Here is a 20,289-nt window from a genome sequence, read left to right on the forward strand (position 1 = left end):
GTATGGTGTTCAAAATCTATGCCCAGCATTTCCCCTCTTAAGAGTCTCCAGGCAACCTTGAAGATGGAGGCAGAGAAGGAAGTATGAGAAAAGTGAAGCCCAGAGAGGTCAACTGGCCTGACCAAAATGACACAGCATATTGTCCCACATCACACAAAACTCAGACACACACCCTGATTTTTTTTGCATGCCATGAGGTTGGAGTCACACTGCAACTGCTGAAGGTTTCAGGGGCCCCTGGCCCAGGCAAAGGCATACATGAGTGACAGGGGGCCAGGGTGAGACTATAGGGAGCAGAGGAGAATATGGCAAATCAGAGAACCCCTGCCCATCTGAATCAGCAACCCCATTCTGCTTGGAATGGGTGTCCCACAGCCAGATCTGCTGATTTTCAGGAAAAGACCAAACTACAACTTTGAAAAGTGGGATCTCCCCATCTTTAGAGGCTGATAATTAATCCAAACTAATATCTATATTAAACTGTATGATCTATATTGACATCTATATTAATATGTCAATATCTCAAAGAGCCTGTCTCCAGGTTAAACTGGGCCCTGAGATGCCTGTGTACAATCTCTGGATTAAAATGATGACTTGGGGGGGGGGGAGGAGCCAAGATGGCAGAGGAATAGGATGGGGAGACCACTTTCTCCCCTACAAATTCATCGAAAGAACAATTGAACGCAGAGCAAACTTCACAAAACAAATTCTGATAGCTAGCTGAGGTCATCAGGCGCCCAGAAAAGCAGCCCATTGTCTTCGAAAGGAGGTAGGACAAAATAGATAAAAAGAGAGACAAAAGAGCTAGGGACAGAGATCCGTCTCGGGAAGGGAGTCTTAATAGAGAAAGTTTCCAAACACCAGGACACCCTCCCACTGGCGGGTCTGGGGGAAGTTTTTAAATCTCGGAGAGCAACCTAACTGGGATGGGAACAATAAATAAAACCCACAGATTACATGCCTAAAAGCAACTCCCAGCAGAAAAGTACCCCAGACGCCTGCATCCGCCATCAGCAAGTGGGGGCAGAACGGAGAGGAGAAGGCGGCATTGCTTAGGGTAAGGACCGGGCCTGAGTGCCCTATGGGCAATTGGAGGGAGCTTTTGTGAGTTACCAACCTAAACTGTGAGATAGCAAGAGAGAGAGAGAGAGATAATTAACCTGCCCGAACACACTGCTAGCCGTTCACAGAACAAAGGGACTGAGCAAGTCCAGAGGAGCTAGACGGCTGCGGACCGGCCCAGCCCCGCCGGAGGCAGGAGGCAGGGGGGAGGGGAAAGGGGCAGGCTCGGCCCCAAGGACTGCATCCCCTACCACACTGCAAACAGGCCTCCAGTTTCTAACCAAAGACTTCCTGAGATTCTGGATGGTTGACATCCGCCGGGAAGGTCGTGGCTAGACAGAGGGCACACGCACCCAACCTGCGCCGGCGGGGATTGGGGCTGGGGACGCGGAGGGGAGAAGGCGCGCCGCACCCAGGGAGAGAGCGCCTGTGAAGCTCCTGGCTGCCTGAGCTGCTTGGGCCAGGGAAGGCACAAAACGCAGGCGCAGCCGAGTTCGCGCTTTTGAGGAACACAGGAGGGCTGGAACCGCGCGCAGCGCAGAGCATGCTCCATATAGAGCAGCCGGGAGCCTGAGCAGCGTAGACAGGGAAAGCAGTGCCAGTCCCTCCCCGCAGCGCGACGGAACCAGCAACCTGAATAAGAGACCACCTCCGCCCGCCTGTGCCAGGGCAGAAATTGGGCACTGAAGAGACCGGCAGACAGAAGCCAAATAAACAAAGGGAACCGCTTCAGAAAGGACTGGTGCAACAGATTAGAACCCCTGTAGATAACACTGACTACACCGGAAGGGGCCTGTAGATATCAAGAAGTGTAAGCTGGAATGAAGAGCTATCTGAAACTGAACCGAACCCACACTGAGTGCAACAGCTCCAGAGAAATTCCTAGATATATTTTTACTTTTTTTTTAATTAAAAAATTTTTTTCTTTTCTTTTTTATTTTTTCCCTTTTATTTTTTTGTAAAATTCCCTATTACTCCCCCATTACTCCTTAACTTTCATTTTCATAGATTTTTATGATTTTTTTAATTAGGAAAAAATTTTTTTCTCTTGTTTTTTTTTTTCTTTTCTTTTTTCTTTTTCTATTTCCTTTTAAAATCCCCTATTACTCCTCTACTACTCCTTAATTTTCATTTTCATTTCACTATAACCTTGCAAAAAAAAAAAGAGAGAGAGAAGCCCTATTTTTAAACTGAACTTCATATATATTTCTAAAATTTTTTGTTTTTGTTTTTGTTTTTAATATTGTATTTTTAAGAGTCTAACCTCTACTCTAGAGTTTTAATCTTTGTTTTTCAGTATGTGATAAAAATTTGGGACATTTAAGAATCCAATATTCAGTTCCCATTTTTACTCAGGAGTGTGTTGATTACTCTCTCCCACTTTTGACTCTCCATTTTCTCCCTCAGATCACCTCTATTTCCTCCCTCCCCCTTCTCTTCCCAATCCAATTCTGTGAATCTTTGTGGGTGTCTGGGCTAAAGAGAACACTTTGGGAACAGACAACTGTGTAGATCTGTCTCTCTCCTCTTGAGTCCCCCTTTTTCTCCTTCTGCTCATCTCTATCTCCCTCCTCCCTCCCCTCTTTTTCATGTAACTCTGTGAACTTCTCTGGGTGTCCCTCACGGCAGAGAATCTTTTCACCATTAACCTAGAAGTTTCATTATCAGTGCTGTATAGTTGGAGAAGTCTTGAGACTACTGGAAGAATAAAACTGAAATCCAGAGGCAGGAGACTTAAGCCCAAAACCTGAGAACACCAGAAAACTCCTGACTACATGGAACATTAAGTAATCAGAGACTGTCCAAAAGCCTTCATACCTACAATGAAACCAACCACCACCCAAGAGCCAGTAAGTTTCAGAGCAATACATACCACGCAAATTCTCCAGCAACGCAGGAACATAGCCCTGAGCGTCAACATACAGGCTGCCCAAAGTCACACCTAACACATAGACCCATCTCAAAACTCATTACTGGGCACTCTATTGCACTCCAGAGACAGAAATCTAGTTCCACGCACCAGAACACTGACGCAAGCTTCCCTAACCAGGAAACCTTGACAAGCCAATCGTCCAACCACTGGGTGAAACCTCCACAATAAAAAGGAACCACAGACCTCCAAAATACAGAAAACCCACTCCAGACACAGCAATCTAAACAAGATGACAAGGCAGAGAAATACCCAACAGGTAAAGGAACATGAAAAATGCCCACCAAGTCAAACAAAAGAGGAGGAGATAGGAAATCTACCTGAAAAAGAATTTAGAATAATGATAATAAAAATGATCCAAAATCTTGAAAACAAAATGGAGCTACAGATAAATAGCCTGGAGACAAAGATTGAGAAGATGCAAGAAATGTTTAATAAAGACCTAGAAGAAATAAAAAAGAGTCAATTAAAAATGAATAATGCAATAAATGAGATCAAAAACACTCTGGAGGGAACCAAGAGTAGAATAACAGAGACAGAAGATAGGATAAGTGAGGTAGAAGATAAAATGGTGGAAATAAATGAAGCAGAGAGGAAAAAAGAAAAAAGAATCAAAAGAAATGAGGACAACCTCAGGGACCTCTGGGACAATGTGAAATGCCCCAACATTCGAATCACAGGAGTCCCAGAAGAAGAAGACAAAAAGAAAGGCCATGAGAAAATACTCGAGGAGATAATAGCTGAAAACTTCCCTAAAATGGGGAAGGAAATAGCCACCCAAGTCCAAGAAACCCAGAGAGTCCCAAACAGGATAAACCCAAGGCGAAACACCCCAAGACACATATTAATCAAATTGACAAAGATCAAACACAAAGAACAAATATTAAAAGCAGCAAGGGAGAAATAACAAATAACACACAAAGGGATTCCCATAAGGATAACAGCTGATCTATCAATAGAAACCCTCCAGGCCAGAAGAGAATGGCAGGACATACTTAAAGTAATGAAAGAGAATAACCTACAACCTAGATTACTGTACCCAGCAAGGATCTCATTCAGATATGAAGGAGAATTCAAAAGCTTTACAGACAAGCAAAAGCTGAGAGAACTCAGCACCACCAAACCAGCTCTTCAACAAATGCTAAAGGATATTCTCTAGACAGGAAATACAGAAAGGGTGTATAAACGTGAACCCAAAACAACAAAGTAAATGGCAACGGGACCACACCTATCAGTAATTACCTTAAATGTAAATGGGTTGAATGCCCCAACCAAAAGACAAAGACTGACTGAATGGATACAAAAACAAGACCCCTATATATGCTGTCTACAAGAGACCCACCTCAAAACAAGAGACACATACAGACTAAAAGTGAAGGGCTGGAAAAAATATTTCACGCAAACGGAGAACAAAAGAAAGCAGGAGTCGCAATACTCATATCAGATAAAATAGACTTTCAAATAAAGGATGAAAAGAGACAAAGAAGGACACTACATAATGATCAAAGGATCAATTCAAGAAGATATAACAATTACAAATATATATGCACCCAACATAGGAGCACTGCATAATGTAAGGCAAACGCTAACGAGTATGAAAAGGGAAATTAATAGTAACACAATAATAGTGAGAGACTTTAATACCCCACTCACAACTATGGATAGATCAACTAAACAGAAAATTAACAAGGAAACACAAACTTTAAAAGACACAATGGACCAGCTAGACCTAATTGATATCTATAGGACATTTCATCCCAAAACAATCAACTTCACCTTTTTCTCAAGTGCACATGGAACCTTCTCCAGAATAGATCACATCCTGGGCCATAAATCTAGCCTTGGAAAATTCAAAAAAATTGAAATCATTCCAGTCATCTTTCCTGACCACAGTGCAGTAAGATTAGATCTCAATTACAGGAAAAAAATTGTTAAAAATTCAAACATATGGAGGCTAAATAACACACTTCTGAATAACCAACAAATCATAGAAGTAATCAAAAAAGAAATCAAAATATGCATAGAAATGAATGAAAATGAATACACAACAACCCAAAACCTATGGGACACTATAAAAGCAGTGCTAAGGGGAAGGTTCATAGCATTACAGGCTTACCTCAAGAAACAAGAAAAAAGTCAAATAAATAACCTAACTCTACACCTAAAGCAATTAGAGAAGGGAGAAATTAAGAACCCCAGGGTTAGTAGAAAGAAAGAAATCTTAAAAACTAGGGCAGATATAAATGCAAAAGAAACTAAAGAGACCATAGCAAAAATCAACAAAGCTAAAAGCTGGTTTTTTGAAAAAATAAACAAAATTGACAAACCATTAGCAAGACTCATTAAGAAACAAAGAGAAAAGAACCAAATTAACAAAATTAGAAATGAAAATGGAGAGATCACAACAGACAACACTGAAATACAAAGGATCATAAGAGACTATTATCAGCAACTATATGCCAATAAAATGGACAACTTGGAAGAAATGGACAAGTTCTTAGAAAAGTATAACTTTCCAAAACTGAACCAGGAAGAAATAGAAGATCTTAACAGACCCATCACAAGCAAGGAAATCAAAACTGTAATCAGAAATCTTCCAGCAAACAAAAGCCCAGGACCAGATGGCTTCACAGCTGAATTCTACCAAAAATTTAGAGAAGAGCTAACACCTATCTTACTCAAACTCTTCAAGAAAATTGCAGAAGGTAAACTTCCAAACTCATTCTATGAGGCCACCATCACCCTAATTCCAAAACCAGACAAAGATGCCACAAAAAAAGAAAACTACAGGCCAATATCATTGATGAACATAGATGCAAAAATCCTTAACAAAATTCTAGCAAACAGAATCCAACAGCATATTAAAAAAATCATACACCATGACCAAGTGGGCTTTATCCCAGGAATGCAAGGATTCTTTAATATCCACGAATCAATCAATGTAATACACCACATTAACAAATTGAAAGGTAAAAACCATGTGATTATCTCAATAGATGCAGAGAAAGCCTTTGACAAAATTCAACACTCATTTATGATTAAAACTCTCCAGAAAGCAGGAATAGAAGGAACATACCTCAACATAATAAAAGCTATATATGACAAACCCACAGCAAGCATTACCCTCAAAGGTGAAAAATTGAAAGCATTTCCCCTGAAATCAGGAACAAGACAAGGCTGCCCACTCTCACCACTACTATTCAACATAGTTTTGGAAGTTTTGGCCACAGCAATCAGGGCAGAAAAAGAAGTAAAAGGAATTCAGATAGGAAAAGAAGAAGTGAAACTCTCGCTGTTTGCAGATGACATGATCCTCTACATAGAAAACCCTAAAGACTCTACCAGAAAATTACTAGAGCTAATCAACGAATATAGTAAAATTTCAGGATATAAAATTAACACACAGAAATCCCTTGCGTTCCTATACACTAACAATGAGAAAACAGAAAGAGAAATTAAGGAAACAATACCATTCACTATTGCAACAAAAAGAATAAAATACTTAGGAGTATATCTACCTAAAGAAACAAAAGACCTATACATAGAAAACTATAAAACACTGATGAAAGAAATCAAAGAGGACACAAATAGATGGAGAAATATACCATGTTCATGGATTGGAAGAATCAATATTGTCAAAATGGCTATACTACCCAAAGCAATCTATAAATTCAATGCAATCCCTATCAAGCTACCAACGGTATTTTTCACAGAACTAGAACAAATAATTTCACAATTTGTATGGAAATACAAAAAACCTCGAATAGCCAAAGTAATCTTGAGAAAGAAGAATGGAACTGGAGGAATCAACCTGCCTGACTTCAGACTCTACTACAAAGCCACAGTCATCAAGACAGTATGGTACTGGCACAAAGACAGAAATATAGATCAATGGAACAGAATAGAAAGCCCAGAGATAAATCCACGAACCTATGGACACCTTATCTTCGACAAAGGAGGCAAGGATATACAATGGAAAAAAGACAACCTCTTTAACAAGTGGTGCTGGGAAAACTGGTCAACCACTTGTAAAAGAATGAAACTAGAACACTTTCTAACACCATACACAAAAAAACTCAAAATGGATTAAAGATCTAAATGTAAGACCAGAAACTATAAAACTCCTAGAGGAGAACATAGACAAAACACTCTCCAATATAAATCACAGCAGGATCCTCTATGACCCACCTCCCAGAATATTGGAAATAAGAGCAAAAATAAACAAATGGGACCTAATGAAACTTAAAAGCTTTTGCACAACAAAGGAAACTATAAGTAAAGTGAGAAGACAGTCCTCAGGTTGGGAGAAAAGAATAGCAAATGAAGTAACAGACAAAGGATTAATCTCAAAAATATACAAGCAACTCCTGAAGATCAATTCCAGAAAAATAAATGACCCAATCAAAAAATGGGCCAAAGAACTAAACAGACATTTCTCCAAAGAAGACATACAGATGGCTAACAAACACTTGAAAAGATGCTCAACATCACTCATTATCAGAGAAATGCAAATCAAAACCACAATTCCCATTACACGCCAGTCAGGATGGCTGCTATCCAAAAGTCTACAAGCAATAAATGCTGGAGAGGGTGTGGAGAAAAGGGAACCCTCTTACACTGTTGGTGGGAATGCAAACTAGTACAGCCACTATGGAGAACAGTGTGGCGATTTCTTTAAAAACTGGAAATAGAACTGCCATATGACCCAGCAATACCACTTCTGGGCATACACACTGAGGAAACCAGATCTGAAAGAGACATGTGCACCCCAATGTTCATCACAGCACTGTTTATAATAACCAGGACATGGAAGCAACCTAGATGCTCATCCGCAGACGAATGGATAAGGAAACTGTGGTACATATACACCATGGACTATTACGCAGCTGTTAAAAAGAATTCATTTGAATCAGTTCTAATGAGATGGATGAAACTGGAGCCCATTATACAGAGTGAAGTAAGTCAGAAAGATAAAGAACATTACAGCATACTAACACATATATATATGGAACTTAGAAAGATGGTAATGATAACCCTATATGCAAAACAGAAAAAGAGACACAGATGTACAGAACAGACTTTTGGACTCTGTGGGAGAAGGCGAGGGTGCATTGTTTAGAGAGAACAGCATCGAAACATGTATATTATCTATAGTGAAACAGATCACCAGCCCAGGTTGGATGCATGAGACAAGTGCTCAGGCCTGGTACACTGGGAAGACCCAGAGGAATCAGGTGGAGAGGGAGGTGGGAGAGGGGATCAGGATGGGGAATACATGTAACTCCATGGCTGATTCATGTCAATGTATGACAAAACCCACTACAATATTGTAAAGTAATTAGCCTCCAACTAATAAAAATAAATGAAAAAAAAAAAAAATGATGACTTGGGACCAAGGGCTAATGTGATTTTTGTGGTTAGAATTAGATCCAGCCTCCTAACAGCCTCAATCCACACCATGGACCACTGTCACCGAGGGGCTGACGGAGGATGCTCTTTAGCATCTACTGCCCAGAAAACCTCGATCCCCCATCCTCTACCCAAAGGGGCAAGTCTCAGCCTCTGAGGTGGGTAAGGAGATGGGGCCCAGTTGGTTTGGAGACAGCAGCCTGGGAGAAGGAATCAGCCAGCAAACATGTTGTCACAGCAGTTCCCAAGGGCCGAGTGCCAGGCATGGGGCCAAGCACTTGGCACACACAATGTCCCACCAAATCCTCACCAAATGACCCTAAGAGCCCAGCTGCGATCGATCCCATTTGAGCTTAGTAATCAGAGGCTCAGAGAGGTCAGATGGCCTGGCCAAGGTCACACAGCATGTACCAGGTGAATCTGGATAGAAGATGGGCATATCTGACCCCAGTGCCAAGTCCTTCATACTCTACTGCTGGTCTCTGAGTGTCTGCACAGCCCCAGGTGATGTGGATGAGTGAGGTGAGTGTCTGGAGGATTAAAGCACCCAACTCATTTTCTTTCTCTTCATTGTATACATATTTCCACTGTGAGGGGCCTAAGTTGTCAGACTCTATCCTGCTCAGGAAGAAACAGATTTTCTTAATGAAAAGGGCATATTATGACTTTCACAGGGCTTGGCACATCAGCCTTCATGGGCCCCTTCCTTCGTAAATATGTTTTTAAAATTCTATTTTGTGGACTTCCCTGGTGGTTCAGTGGCTGAGACTCTGTACTTCCAATGCGGGGGGGCCAGGTTCAAACCCTGGTCAGGGAACAAGATCCCATGTGCTGTAACTAAGACCTCCTACAGTCAAATAAATAATATTATTTAAAATTCTATTTTGTGACTGCATTCACATGAAGATTAACATGTTAATACTATATTTAAAATATTCTCTTCCATCTTAAAGTTCATTTGTTGGGTCTGCTTTTGTTTTTTTTGTTTGTTTTTTTTGGGGGGGCAGTGCTTTCTTTCTTTTTTTTTTTTCCATTTATTTTTATTAGTTGGGTCTACTTTTGAAAGAAATTAAAATGTTCTTTGCATGCTAAGTCGCTTCAGTCGTGTCTGCACTTTCTGACCCTATGGACTGTAGCCCGCCAGGCTTCCCTGTCCTTGGGATTCTCCAGGCAAGAATACTGGAGTGGGTTGGTATGCCCTCCTCCAGGGGATCTTCCCACCTCAAGGATCAAAGCTGTTATCTCTTACATCTCCTGCACTGGCAGGGGGGCTCTTTACCACTAGCACCACTTGGGAATCCCATGTTCTTGGAAGGCTTCTAAAAGTATTACAGAAACCATGCCCTCAAGCCTAACAGAGAAGGCCCTGCCCAGAAGGGGGGGATTGGCTGGTGCTGCAAGAAGCTGACTTGACTCTCCTTCCCTGAAAGAGATGCAGTGGCCTCCTCGTTTCTCAGAGCACGGAGGCCCAGGAAATGAACTTCCCACAGTCCCAGTCGGAGACTTCCTGGGGTCTAGCTCATTCTAGAATCAGTTATGGAAAGTAAGTCCCTGAGAAGCCTCCATTTGCTTATCTGTCAAATGGGTAGGACTTGTTCAGCCTCTACCATATAGCCTGGCCTTTTTTTTTTTTTTTTTTGCCACACTGCTTGGGATGTAGGCTCTTAGTTCCCTGACCAGGGATCAGACCCATAACCCTGCATTGGAAGCACAGAGTCCTAACCACTGGATTGCCAGAGAAGTCCCAGCCTGGCTTATTTGAGTGAGGTTAGAAGTGTCAGTGAGAAGCTAAGAGAAAAGTCAAAAACCCTCCCCCTGTCCAGAGTCATCTGGATTCTCCATCTCTAAACATAGGTAAGTTGAACCATTTCTTGACTGCAGTACCAGATGTCTGCTTAGGAGCCCAGCCTGACCTGGGACACAATCCCAGCTCTGCGCTCGCTGCCATGGCACCCTGGACGTGTGGGTTGCTATCTCTGGGCCTCAGTTCTCTCATCTGTGAAATGGGATTAGCAGTAGGAGCCCCGGCACAGCATGTGGCAGGGAACACAAGTGCTCATCAAATGACAGCTATTATTAAGACTGTTCCTGTCGTAGTTATTATTAATCCCAGAGGAGGCGGCGAACTATGAATCACCCACGGAGATGGAAGAACATTTTACACAAACATCTCCAGCTATGGAGACACCATAACAGGCCCTACGGTGGCCCTGTCAGCCTCACCAGGGGCTGTATGGGGAGCCATGTACCCAAAAATCTTATTGCCCCTGATTGGGAGTATTCCCACTGCCTGCGAAGGCCCCCTCTTGACCTGCCCAGAAGCAGCAGGCCATGAACTTCTGGAAAGCTCCCAAATTCCTAGGATTTGCAAGCAGAGGCTTAGACAGACTGACTGAGGCAGGGAATGCAGAGGTCCCAGCTCTCTGAGTTAAAGATCTGGGAAGTAGCAGCTACAGCCTCTGGCAAGAGTTTACCAGTCCACTGCTCCTCCCTCAAGTCACAAAGCAGGCCGTGTCCCCAGCTTAAGGACCTCACTGTAGCCTCTTTGCCCAGCATCCCTCAACCGCAAAAGAATGAAGGAGGGAAGCCCTTAGGGAGAATCAGGCACCTACTTGGGTCTTGCTGTCTTTGCCAACAGGAACGCCCATGATGCAGGAGCTCAGCTGGGGGCAATGACATTCATCCCAAGCCCCGGGTCGGTGCGTGCCAGTGGAGAATTGGGAGCCCTGGCCCAGTCCCAAGTCTGCAATGCAAACTCCAGACCCAGTGTGACCTGAGTGGTGGATGAGCCTCCAATCCTTCCTGCTTCTAATCAGATTGAGGGGATGTGCAGGGAACTCTGTAGAAACGCCCCCAGGGAGACCAGGTGGGGACCAAAAGGCTGTGGTTGCTAGGAAAAGCCGAGCTGTTGCCAGCAGAGATCAGGTCGCTAGGCGACCATCTGCCCGTTACCAGGGCCTGTGCGTCATCAGTAACCCCTGTGTCTCCACAGAGCTGGCAAGAGCATCCTTCACCAGCCGGCGACAGCCCAGCCGCCTGTCCCACGCCTGACACCCTCTGGCATTGTGCCTGGGATCAGCCACTCTGTCATCACAAGACCCTTGTCCTTACTTGGGGCCCTAAGCCCCAAGGTTCCCTGAGTTTGAAGTTCTGGGCAAATATGTGTGTGGTCAGGTACGTGCCTGGCAGTGTTCGTGGATAACTGTATGCGTGTGCTTGTGTACAGTGTGGATCCATGCAGGTGAGTGCACCTGTGCCTGTGTTACTTGTGCATGTCTGCAGGCTGTGTGTGGGTGTAAGTGCCCTGACAACACCTAAGTGTGCACATAACCCAGCACGTCTGTGTCTGTGTGCAGGTGTGTATGCACAGCGCAGATATGTGTGGAGAGCCCATGTGTATTAGGCAGAGAACATATGTGTAGTTAGTACGTGTGCCTGGGTGCATTGGCTCCCTGGCCTTCAAGTGATGTTTTAGTTTAAGAGCCATGGCATATAAAGGGATGTGTAGGCCTGTGTGTTGGGATGAGGATTTGATGGCAGAACAGCTCAGAGCTCTGCACCATACCCAGAAGCAAGTGGAAAGAAGAGAGCAGATAGGGCTGTACTAGTGAAGACCCAGGCAGCACCTAAGGTCTTCACTTAGGGAGGGACACTCACCGGATAGTGAGAGCATCCTGGCTCGGGGGGGGCGGGGGGGGGGCGCCTAGAGGGAAGAATTAGGATCAGGTTACAGAAACCAAAAGGAAGCACTCTTAGTTTTGGCAGAAGAAATAATTTCCTAAGTCAGAGGTATGTGTGGATGGAATGGATAGCCTTTGAGAGGTTGTGAGCTCCCCATTATTGGAGGCAAGCAAGTAGTTATGTGGCCTCCTGCTAAGGACAGAAAGATTATATGTGAACCAGGCAAGCGTGGACTCAAAGCAGATGAGACTAAGCAGGCTTCTAGATCCCAAATCCTATGTGGTCTCGTGATTTAACTGTTTCCTGACTGAGACTAAAAGTGACCCTTAGTAGAGATGAGAAGGTTGGTGGTTTTTGATGGACCACATACTCCACACCTACTGCATCTGTTCTTAGCCGGCCCTCTGACCACTCAGCAGGGGCTATTATCCCCACTGCCAGACCTCCCATTTTACAGATGTAGAGGCAGAAGATCTATGTCCACCTGCTGCTCACCCAGGTCACTCTGGTGAGAGAAGCAAAGCTTGGGTCCGTAACACTCGCAGTGCTATCTTGCCTTAGGCCATGGCCAAAGGGACAGGGAGCCAGGGTGTGGGCCAAGGGGTACCACAGAGGGCAAAACGACAGGGACCGGGAATAACGCCAGGGAGGTCAATCAAGGGGAAAGACTAAATCACCCGGTCTGATCAAGGGGAGAGATTAAATCACCCAGCCACCTTGATGCTCCTCCTGCTTCAATCTCTGCACAATGCAGCTGCCAGCCTGCGTCACTCCCCTGCTCACGAACCTTCCATGGCTCCCTGTTGCTCCAAGGAAGTCAAGTTCAAGACTTTCACAATCCGGCACCTCTGAAGGATCATCTCCCCCCACTTCAAGTTACACTCTCACTCTTCCTGGGCCACACAGGCTGCTCGTGAGGCCGCAGTTCACTTCCACCTCCTTGAAACACTTTCCAACTGGGCCACCAGGTCCCACACTCTTCTCATCTCCCTCTCCTCGTCCTTGGTCCTTTCTGGTTCCTCCTGAACTCCGATCTGGCCTTTGGGTCTCTCCTTCATCCATACTCACTCCCGGGGCACCTCCTCTAGCCCCACTTTCAATTTCATCTACAAGACCAGACACCTGCCTTTACATCTCCAGTCCAGCCTTTTAACCCCAAACCCCACCCAGGCATCCAGCCATCTACGCATCACCTCCATGTACATCCATCCCTCCAACTGCCCTTCTGTCTGGCTTGCATGGTTCAGGATCCTTTCCCCAAAACCCCCCTCTTATGGAGGTGCATTTTACATTTGTTTGCACGTATAGGGGTGGGTGGGGTGGGGGTGGTTGTTGAGTGTTGGGTATTGTGAATCCCAAGGTCATTATGAGCCCAGTGGAGGTCTCCCAGCAGCCCCCTAGCCTCTCTGATCAGTGCTCAGTGGTACAGAACACAGCACAGAACAAAGGGAGGAACTCCCGTGAGAGGCAGAAAGCATTCCCATCCCAAAAGCCATGGCACCGCTTCCCTGGGTCATCCCTAAGCCAGGTGCACAAGTGTCTTACTCCTGCTCCTCCTCTTCGTCTTCCTCCTCCTCTCCACCTTCCACCTCCTCTTTCTCTCTGCCTTCTTCTTCCTCTTTCTCTCCACCTTCTTCTTCCTCTTTCTCTCTGCCTTCCTCCTTCTCTTTTTCTTCGCCTTCTTCCTCCTCTTTCTCCCTGCCTTCCTCCTCTTTTTCTTTGCTTTCTTCCTCTTTCTCTCTGCCTTCCTTCTCCTCTCTTTCTTCGCCTTCTTCCTCCTCTTTCTCTCTGCCTTCCTCTTCTTCCTCCTCTTCTTTTTCCTCTTGAATCCGAGGCAGCTCCCTGAGTTGAGGTCAGAGGCAAGAGGTGAGGTCACTTTTAGCTGCACCCCAAGTCCACTTCCTGCCCCAGTTCTCAGTAGGATGTCCTATAACCCCAAGACTGCACCTGGGGAGCCCTGGCCTCTCTCTAGCAATGAAGGCTCCCTCCCTGCATGAGATGCCTGTCCTGGCCCCCAACCGCCCTGGTGCTGAGCTTAGGTCACCCCTCACCCTCCCTGGTCCTCAGTTTCCCCATCTTTGCGATATAGGTCATGGACCTGTGGACCTGAGGCCTCCTGACTTGAGCGGCTAAGACTCCATAGGGACTGAATGGAGAAGCTTCTGTCCTTGCAGAGGGTGACCTGGCCATCACCACCATGGTTACACACTCCCTTCCTCGATGACCCTGCAACTCCCTTCTGGAAATGTATCCTGCAGATATACACACATGCACATTCAGGGACATGTAACAAGAGTGCTTGTGGCAGAATTATTTAAAATAATAAAAATGGCCATCAATAGTGGACAAGTTAAGTACAGTATGGCATATCCATACAATGAAATTCTATGCAGTTGTTGAAAAAAATGGGTATGATCTCCACGTACTCAATGTGGAAAGATCTCAAGGTACAATGTTGAATAAGTGTAATAAGGTCGATGGATGTGATATGCTATCTTTTGTGCAAAAAAATGAAGGGAATCCATGATCACATATGCTCCGATAGGCCCTGGAAAGTTACAGAAAAACCTTGGCAGCTGTTGTGCCCATGGGGAGAAAGATGTGTATCTGGTGGGAGGGAGAGGTAGGAGAAGGTAGGCTTGGTCCCTGCTCTCTGCCTTTTTGTACCTTTGGGATCTGTACCATATGCCTGTTATCTTCCCAGACAATCTTTTTTTCAGGGCCTTCTCTGGCTCCCACCTGGGCATCTGCTCCACCACCTCGCCCTTCTCTTCATCGGTTGGAGCTGCCTCTGAGATCCGAGAGCCAGTGCTGATGCTGCCCTCCTGGTGTTCATCTTCCTCCCAGTGAGAGTCAACCTCTTCTAGGATGAGATCCGACTCCTCTTGCTCTCCAGGGAGGATGCTGACTACAGGGGACACAGGGTATGGGGGAGAGTGGGCCTGGGCCTCTGAGTTCCAGGGACCACACAGGGAGCCTTGCTCATCACCAGCCACGCACCAGTTCTCAGCCAAGCAGTGGAAACAGCATGCTATCACCGGGACTATTGACAACCAGGCCTGTGCTAAAGTGGCGAGCTGAAGCCCATGATAATTCACCCTGTCTCCTTCCAGGAGCTCCCCCTCTCTTTTTTCTTTTGAGACAAGGCTTCTCTGGTGGCTCGGATGGTAAAGAATCTGCCTGCAATGCAGGAGACCCAGGTTTGATCCTTGGGTCAGGAAGATCTCACCTGGAGAAGGGAAGGGCAACCCACTCCAGTATTCTTGCCTAGAGAATCTCATGGAATGAGGAGCCTGGCGGGCTATAGTCCATGGGGTCACAAAGAGTGGGACACAACCCGGCAACTGACACTCACTTTTCAATTAGAGTTAGTTTTTGTTTCTCAGCAGGGCCTCCCTCTTGGAGGTCTGTACAGAAACGATGCTTCCAAACACAGCGTCGCAGGTGATACCATGAGACCCATGCTCAAAGTCCAACTGCCGTATCCAGGTGCAATGGCCTGGAATGCCCTGAGGGTTACAGAGAGAGCTTGTTCACCAACTGTTCTCCAGATGCCACCCTTGCTGACAGCATACATCGTGCCCATAATCTCAGAACCTGCCTCTGGGAGTCTAGAAAGACTTTCTCTTGGCCTGGAGGCTCCACCTCCAAGGGAACTTGACTTTCTTATGGAAGTGGTCTCACTTTCAACATTTCTCTGTGGACTCTGGTCCCTGGCAAAGAAAGTGGGGCTGTGAGCGTGGCAGAAGTGGGTGCAGGGGAGGTTCATCAGGAGCTTGAGCCCACCCCCAGACAGGAGAAAGGGGAGAAAGATTACCTGGTAGCAGGTGGTCCCCAAGAGTTCCAGGGATCTTGGTGGGCCTGAAGCCAGGTGTGAATTACTAATGGTGACTTTAAGTAGAAGCTGGCCTCAAGTCTTCTCCTTTGACTCTGGGACTTATTGTTCATAGTGTAGAATAATAACAATAGCACCAGCTACACTTATTGAGCATTTACTATGTGCCAGGCCCTGTACCAAGTGACTTACATGGATTAACTCAATTAACCCTCACATCAACCTTTTGAAGTGGGAATAACTATTATCCCCATTTTATTTTCCCTCTTTTATGTTTTATTCCCTATTTTACAGATGAGCAAACTGAGATGCAGGTTAAGGCTTTCTTTTATAGGGTGTTTCCCTCACGCCAGGCTCAGGGGCAGTCTGCCTTCCAAGAGTTCTCCCTCCCCACGCCTGCCTCCTGTCTTCCAGGTACGGATGTTATCCTGCCTCACAGAGGAGGCACCCACGTGCCCTCCAAGGAAGCATCCCACCACATCGTGAGTTACAGTCCTATCTCCCCTACCCCTCTAAGCACCCTGGATTTTGACCAGAGAAGATCCTCCAACTGTGGCTCTGAATCCAGTGGTGGGACATACAGGTCACAGGTGCTTGCTGTTCTATGCTGTCACCCAGCCTTGGTGTGGGGTCTTCATCCGGACCACCCCTTGAGGGTGCAAGTTCCTGCTTGACACCCAGCAGCCACCCAGGGGACAGAATATCCCCTGACCTGTGAGCTCATGAACCTTCACAGCAACCCTGCAGGGTAAGAACAGTCCTCTCCCTATGTTATAGACCAGAGAGGCTGAGTGACTTGTCTAAGGCCACACAGGATGCCAGAGGCAGTGCCAGGTCCCCTGACTCATCTCCTAGGTGCTATCCTAGGTGACAAGCGTGCCCCAGAAGCACCTCCCCAGCACTGGCAGCCACTAAGACAGGCGTTGGATGCCATCCTTTCCCACATCCTTGCTTTCCCTCTCGCTAACCCTTTCTTTTTAGGTACTAATTAGTGAGTAGGCATTTTATAAGCATTTCCTCCTTTCATCTCTGTGCCAGGCCTGTCCCCATTTTATAGCCAAAGAAGAGGATGGTGCCTGAGATCACCAGTCAGAAAGGGCAGGCAGGGGGTACCGATCCTGGGGCGGGGCCCTCCTGTCCCTGGAGCTGTTTATGCCTCTCTGCAGGCATCTGACTCTCAGCTCTTCCGGCTTTTCCATGGTCCATCCAGGCGCCCAGGTCACAGATGCAGTCACAAGGTGCTATGGATGTTCAAACTAACATGGAAACTGCTGCTCCATCCGGGACTTAAACTTCACCCTGGAGTGCCTCAGGGCACACCCCTTCCTGCGCAGTATCCTCCCAGCCTAGGGCAGTCTTCAGGGGAGCCAAATGGGGTTCTAACTCCAGTAGCAGCAGGTCAATAGCCCCATACAGGGAGGGAGCTGCTGCTTCTAGGACCAGCCGACAGGGAGCCAGGGGCACGGACTCTGGGCCAAGGCCTCCTCCCAGTCCCTGGTTTGCTGGCAAAGCCCTGGCCTGGCCTTAAAACCCGCATCCTCCCTGGTAGGCCTGGGTCACGACACCCACTCCCTTTGTCTCTCACTGGCCCAGACCCGCATCTTCTAGCCCCTGAAGAACTAACTCCTCACTAACTGGGTATTTCTCAAAGTGTGGTCCTCTCCACTATACCATCATCAGAATCATCTGAGCAAGTGGGTGCTTCTCGAAAGTACAGATTATCAGGCTCCCACACTCTTTAAACTGGAAGGTCTGGGGGTGGAACATTCTTCATAGCCACCCCCAGATGTGACCTGAAGTTCAAGAACCCCTGCTTCAGTGGCCTTCTCTGCCCCTGATGTGTGCTTAGCCTCAGAGTCATCTCTGCAAAGTCACCGCCCTGCTCAACCACCTGCAACGGCTCCCCGTCGCCTACAGCCTAGTCCCCTGACATCAGGCCCAACTTTTCCAGTTTTACCTTCTGCATCAAGGGCTCTGGGCTCCAGATTAGCTGAAGTGCCCAGCCCTCTCTCCGTACACTCTCACCACCAGGCATATGTTCACCCTGTTCCCTCTACCAGCTTGCCCTCCCCTCGCTGCCAGTCTGAGACCTCGGGGGTCTCAAAACGCAAAGGCCTGTGTAGTTGGGGAGGTGAAAGTGGAGGGTACCACCTGCTCTCAGGTGGCAGCTGCCACTCAGACGGTCCCCAACACACAGCGTGGGACCATGACAGCCCGATCTTCCCAGCTGTCAAGAGAAGCCAGGTTTTTCTATGCTAAGTCAGCTGATTTTTCAATGTTGACAACTAATGCCAATGTTTAAAATCCTCCTTGCCCCAAACTAAGACATCTTGTGGGTCAGCTGGGACCCAGGGCAACTGGCTCAGGACCCCTGCTGACTCCTTCCGACAACCCCAATATGCGGGCCATATTAATTCACCCACGTCTCAAACCTAAGTACGCCCTTTAGCCTTACCCGGAGCAGTAACATCATGCAATCACAGGTTTGATGTACTACCATATGCTTTTTAATGTCAGTTAAAGCATGTGATGTCATCCACTAGTGGTCCCCAAATTTTGGAGGGGGAGAACATGGCCAAGCCTAAGGAGATCCTCTTCTGGGAAAAACTGTGTCCCGTGGGGGCACTGAGTGTGTCAAGCACCGTCCTGAGTACTGTGTGGGTGTCCTTTCAAAGCCATGCCCGTGGGCGTCCCTGCAGCCTTCTGGTGGGAGGTCCTCCCGCTGTCCAGCCTAAGCCCTACAGGCTGCCAGGCTGACCTTCCCTTTGCTTTGGTGGAAAAGGGCAGCCTTAGTCTCTGAGAGGCAGTTCTGGGATTGGCTCCCCATCACCCTGCCTGGGATTGGGGTGGGGGGAGCAGTAGGGGGTTCAAGGAGGGTGGGGAGTTCAATGGCCACCTCATTCCCCTCCCCAGCAGGTCTTCTTTTCAGGGCACCCTTCTTTCCTTCCATCCATCTGTCCATGTGTCCATCTGCGCTCTCCCAGGCTCCCTTCCCTTTTGTTTCAGAGGCTTCCAGCTGCCACCACCCCTGAAACAAAGGAGAAGACAGAAGAGTGGGTGGCGGGGTGGACAGGCAGAGGGAGTGAATGAGCGAAAGGATGCGGGGGGGAGCTGGGGGATCGGGCAGGGGAGGGGTCGCCCTTATCTGAACAGTGTTCGCCCCAAGAAACTATATCCCAGTCCTAACCCCTGTTACCTGTGAGTGGGATCTTATTTGGAAATGAGTTTTTGCAGGTGTCACTAGTTAAAGATCTCAGGGTGAAGTGATGCTCGATTTAGAATGGGAGGGACCTAAACCCAATGACACCTCCTTATGGAAGACATGAGAGGGAGGTTTGGCGGACACAGAAAAGGCAGCGCTTGGAGGGCAGCTAGACGCCAAGGGGCATCAAGGATGGCCAGCGGTCACTGGAGCCAGGAGAGAGGTGCGGCACAGCCCACCTCAGAGTCCCAGGGCCGACCCTACCAACACTTCGATTTTAGACTTCCAGCCTCCTGAACTGAGAGAGAATACATTTCTGCCGCTTGAGGGTATCCATTTCTGGCCTTTGTTATGGCGGCCCCAGGAAATTGACACACCCTGGTTTCCTTCATGACCCACATGCTCCAGGCACACAGTGAGGTCCTGCCTGCAGCTGGCGTTCAGAGGAGCAGGGAGCGGGTTCGGGGTGGGCGGGGGTGGGGGGTCCCTCCTCAGATCTCTCAGTGGCCCCTTGGGGTGGAGGGGGTGGGTCTCTGTTCCAGGGAAGGGCTTCCGGTCCTCTAACCTTGGCCGGGCTGAGCAGCTGATGCTGGGCCCAAGGGATTCTAGTCACTGCTCCATGACAACTGCTCTGTGACCTTGGGCACATCTCTGCCCTTCTGCCCACCCCAATAGCCGTGGGCGGCCCTGCTCTGCACCCTTTAGGGTGGCCGTGAGCTCGAGACTGAGTGAAACCTGCTCTGAGCCTCCCCTTCACGACACCACCACGATTATACAAACTCCATCGCCTCCCATGCCTGAGCGCCACAGTCAGCCAGTCTGTGCCTGCCGCCCTGTGTCGGAGTGATCCTATGTGCTAAGTCGCTTCAGTCGTGTCCAACTCTGTGTGACCCCACGGACTGTAGCCCGCCAGCTCCTCTGTCCATGGGATCCTCCAGGCAAGAACACTGGAGTGGGTCATAAAGGCCACCATCGTGGGGCTGGGGCAGGCAGCTCTGGGACACCCAGGGCCCACATTCTGAGGGCCTGTGTCCAGGGTAAAAGAGGGCGACTGCCCTGGGCCTGAACTCTGCTCTGCTCACCTCCAGCTCTCATCGCAGACCTGGCACAGAGCAGCCCTCTGTGAGCATTTATGAACGAATGAATGGACGAATGAATGGATGTGTGGGT

General features: G+C 47.5%; 1 protein-coding gene and 1 non-coding gene across 2 annotated transcripts in view; one reads left to right on the forward strand and one right to left on the reverse strand.

Moving 5' to 3' along the window:
* CNGB1 (cyclic nucleotide gated channel subunit beta 1) overlaps positions 1-20,289 on the reverse strand; it is a 74,049-nt gene that overhangs the window by 45,069 nt on the left and 8,691 nt on the right. The window contains exons 12-13 of the mRNA XM_065920510.1: positions 14,822-14,990; positions 13,628-13,924 (exon numbers count right to left, since the gene is read on the reverse strand). Coding sequence (XP_065776582.1) covers positions 13,628-13,924; positions 14,822-14,990 — 466 coding nt within the window. The remainder of the gene's footprint in view (positions 1-13,627; positions 13,925-14,821; positions 14,991-20,289) is intronic.
* TRNAG-UCC (transfer RNA glycine (anticodon UCC)) lies at positions 9,146-9,218 on the forward strand. Its single transcript has one exon. It is a non-coding gene; the product is annotated as a tRNA-Gly (tRNA).

This window comes from Muntiacus reevesi, chromosome 2, assembly GCF_963930625.1.
Source record: "Muntiacus reevesi chromosome 2, mMunRee1.1, whole genome shotgun sequence".
Classification (NCBI taxonomy): Eukaryota; Metazoa; Chordata; class Mammalia; order Artiodactyla; family Cervidae; genus Muntiacus; species Muntiacus reevesi.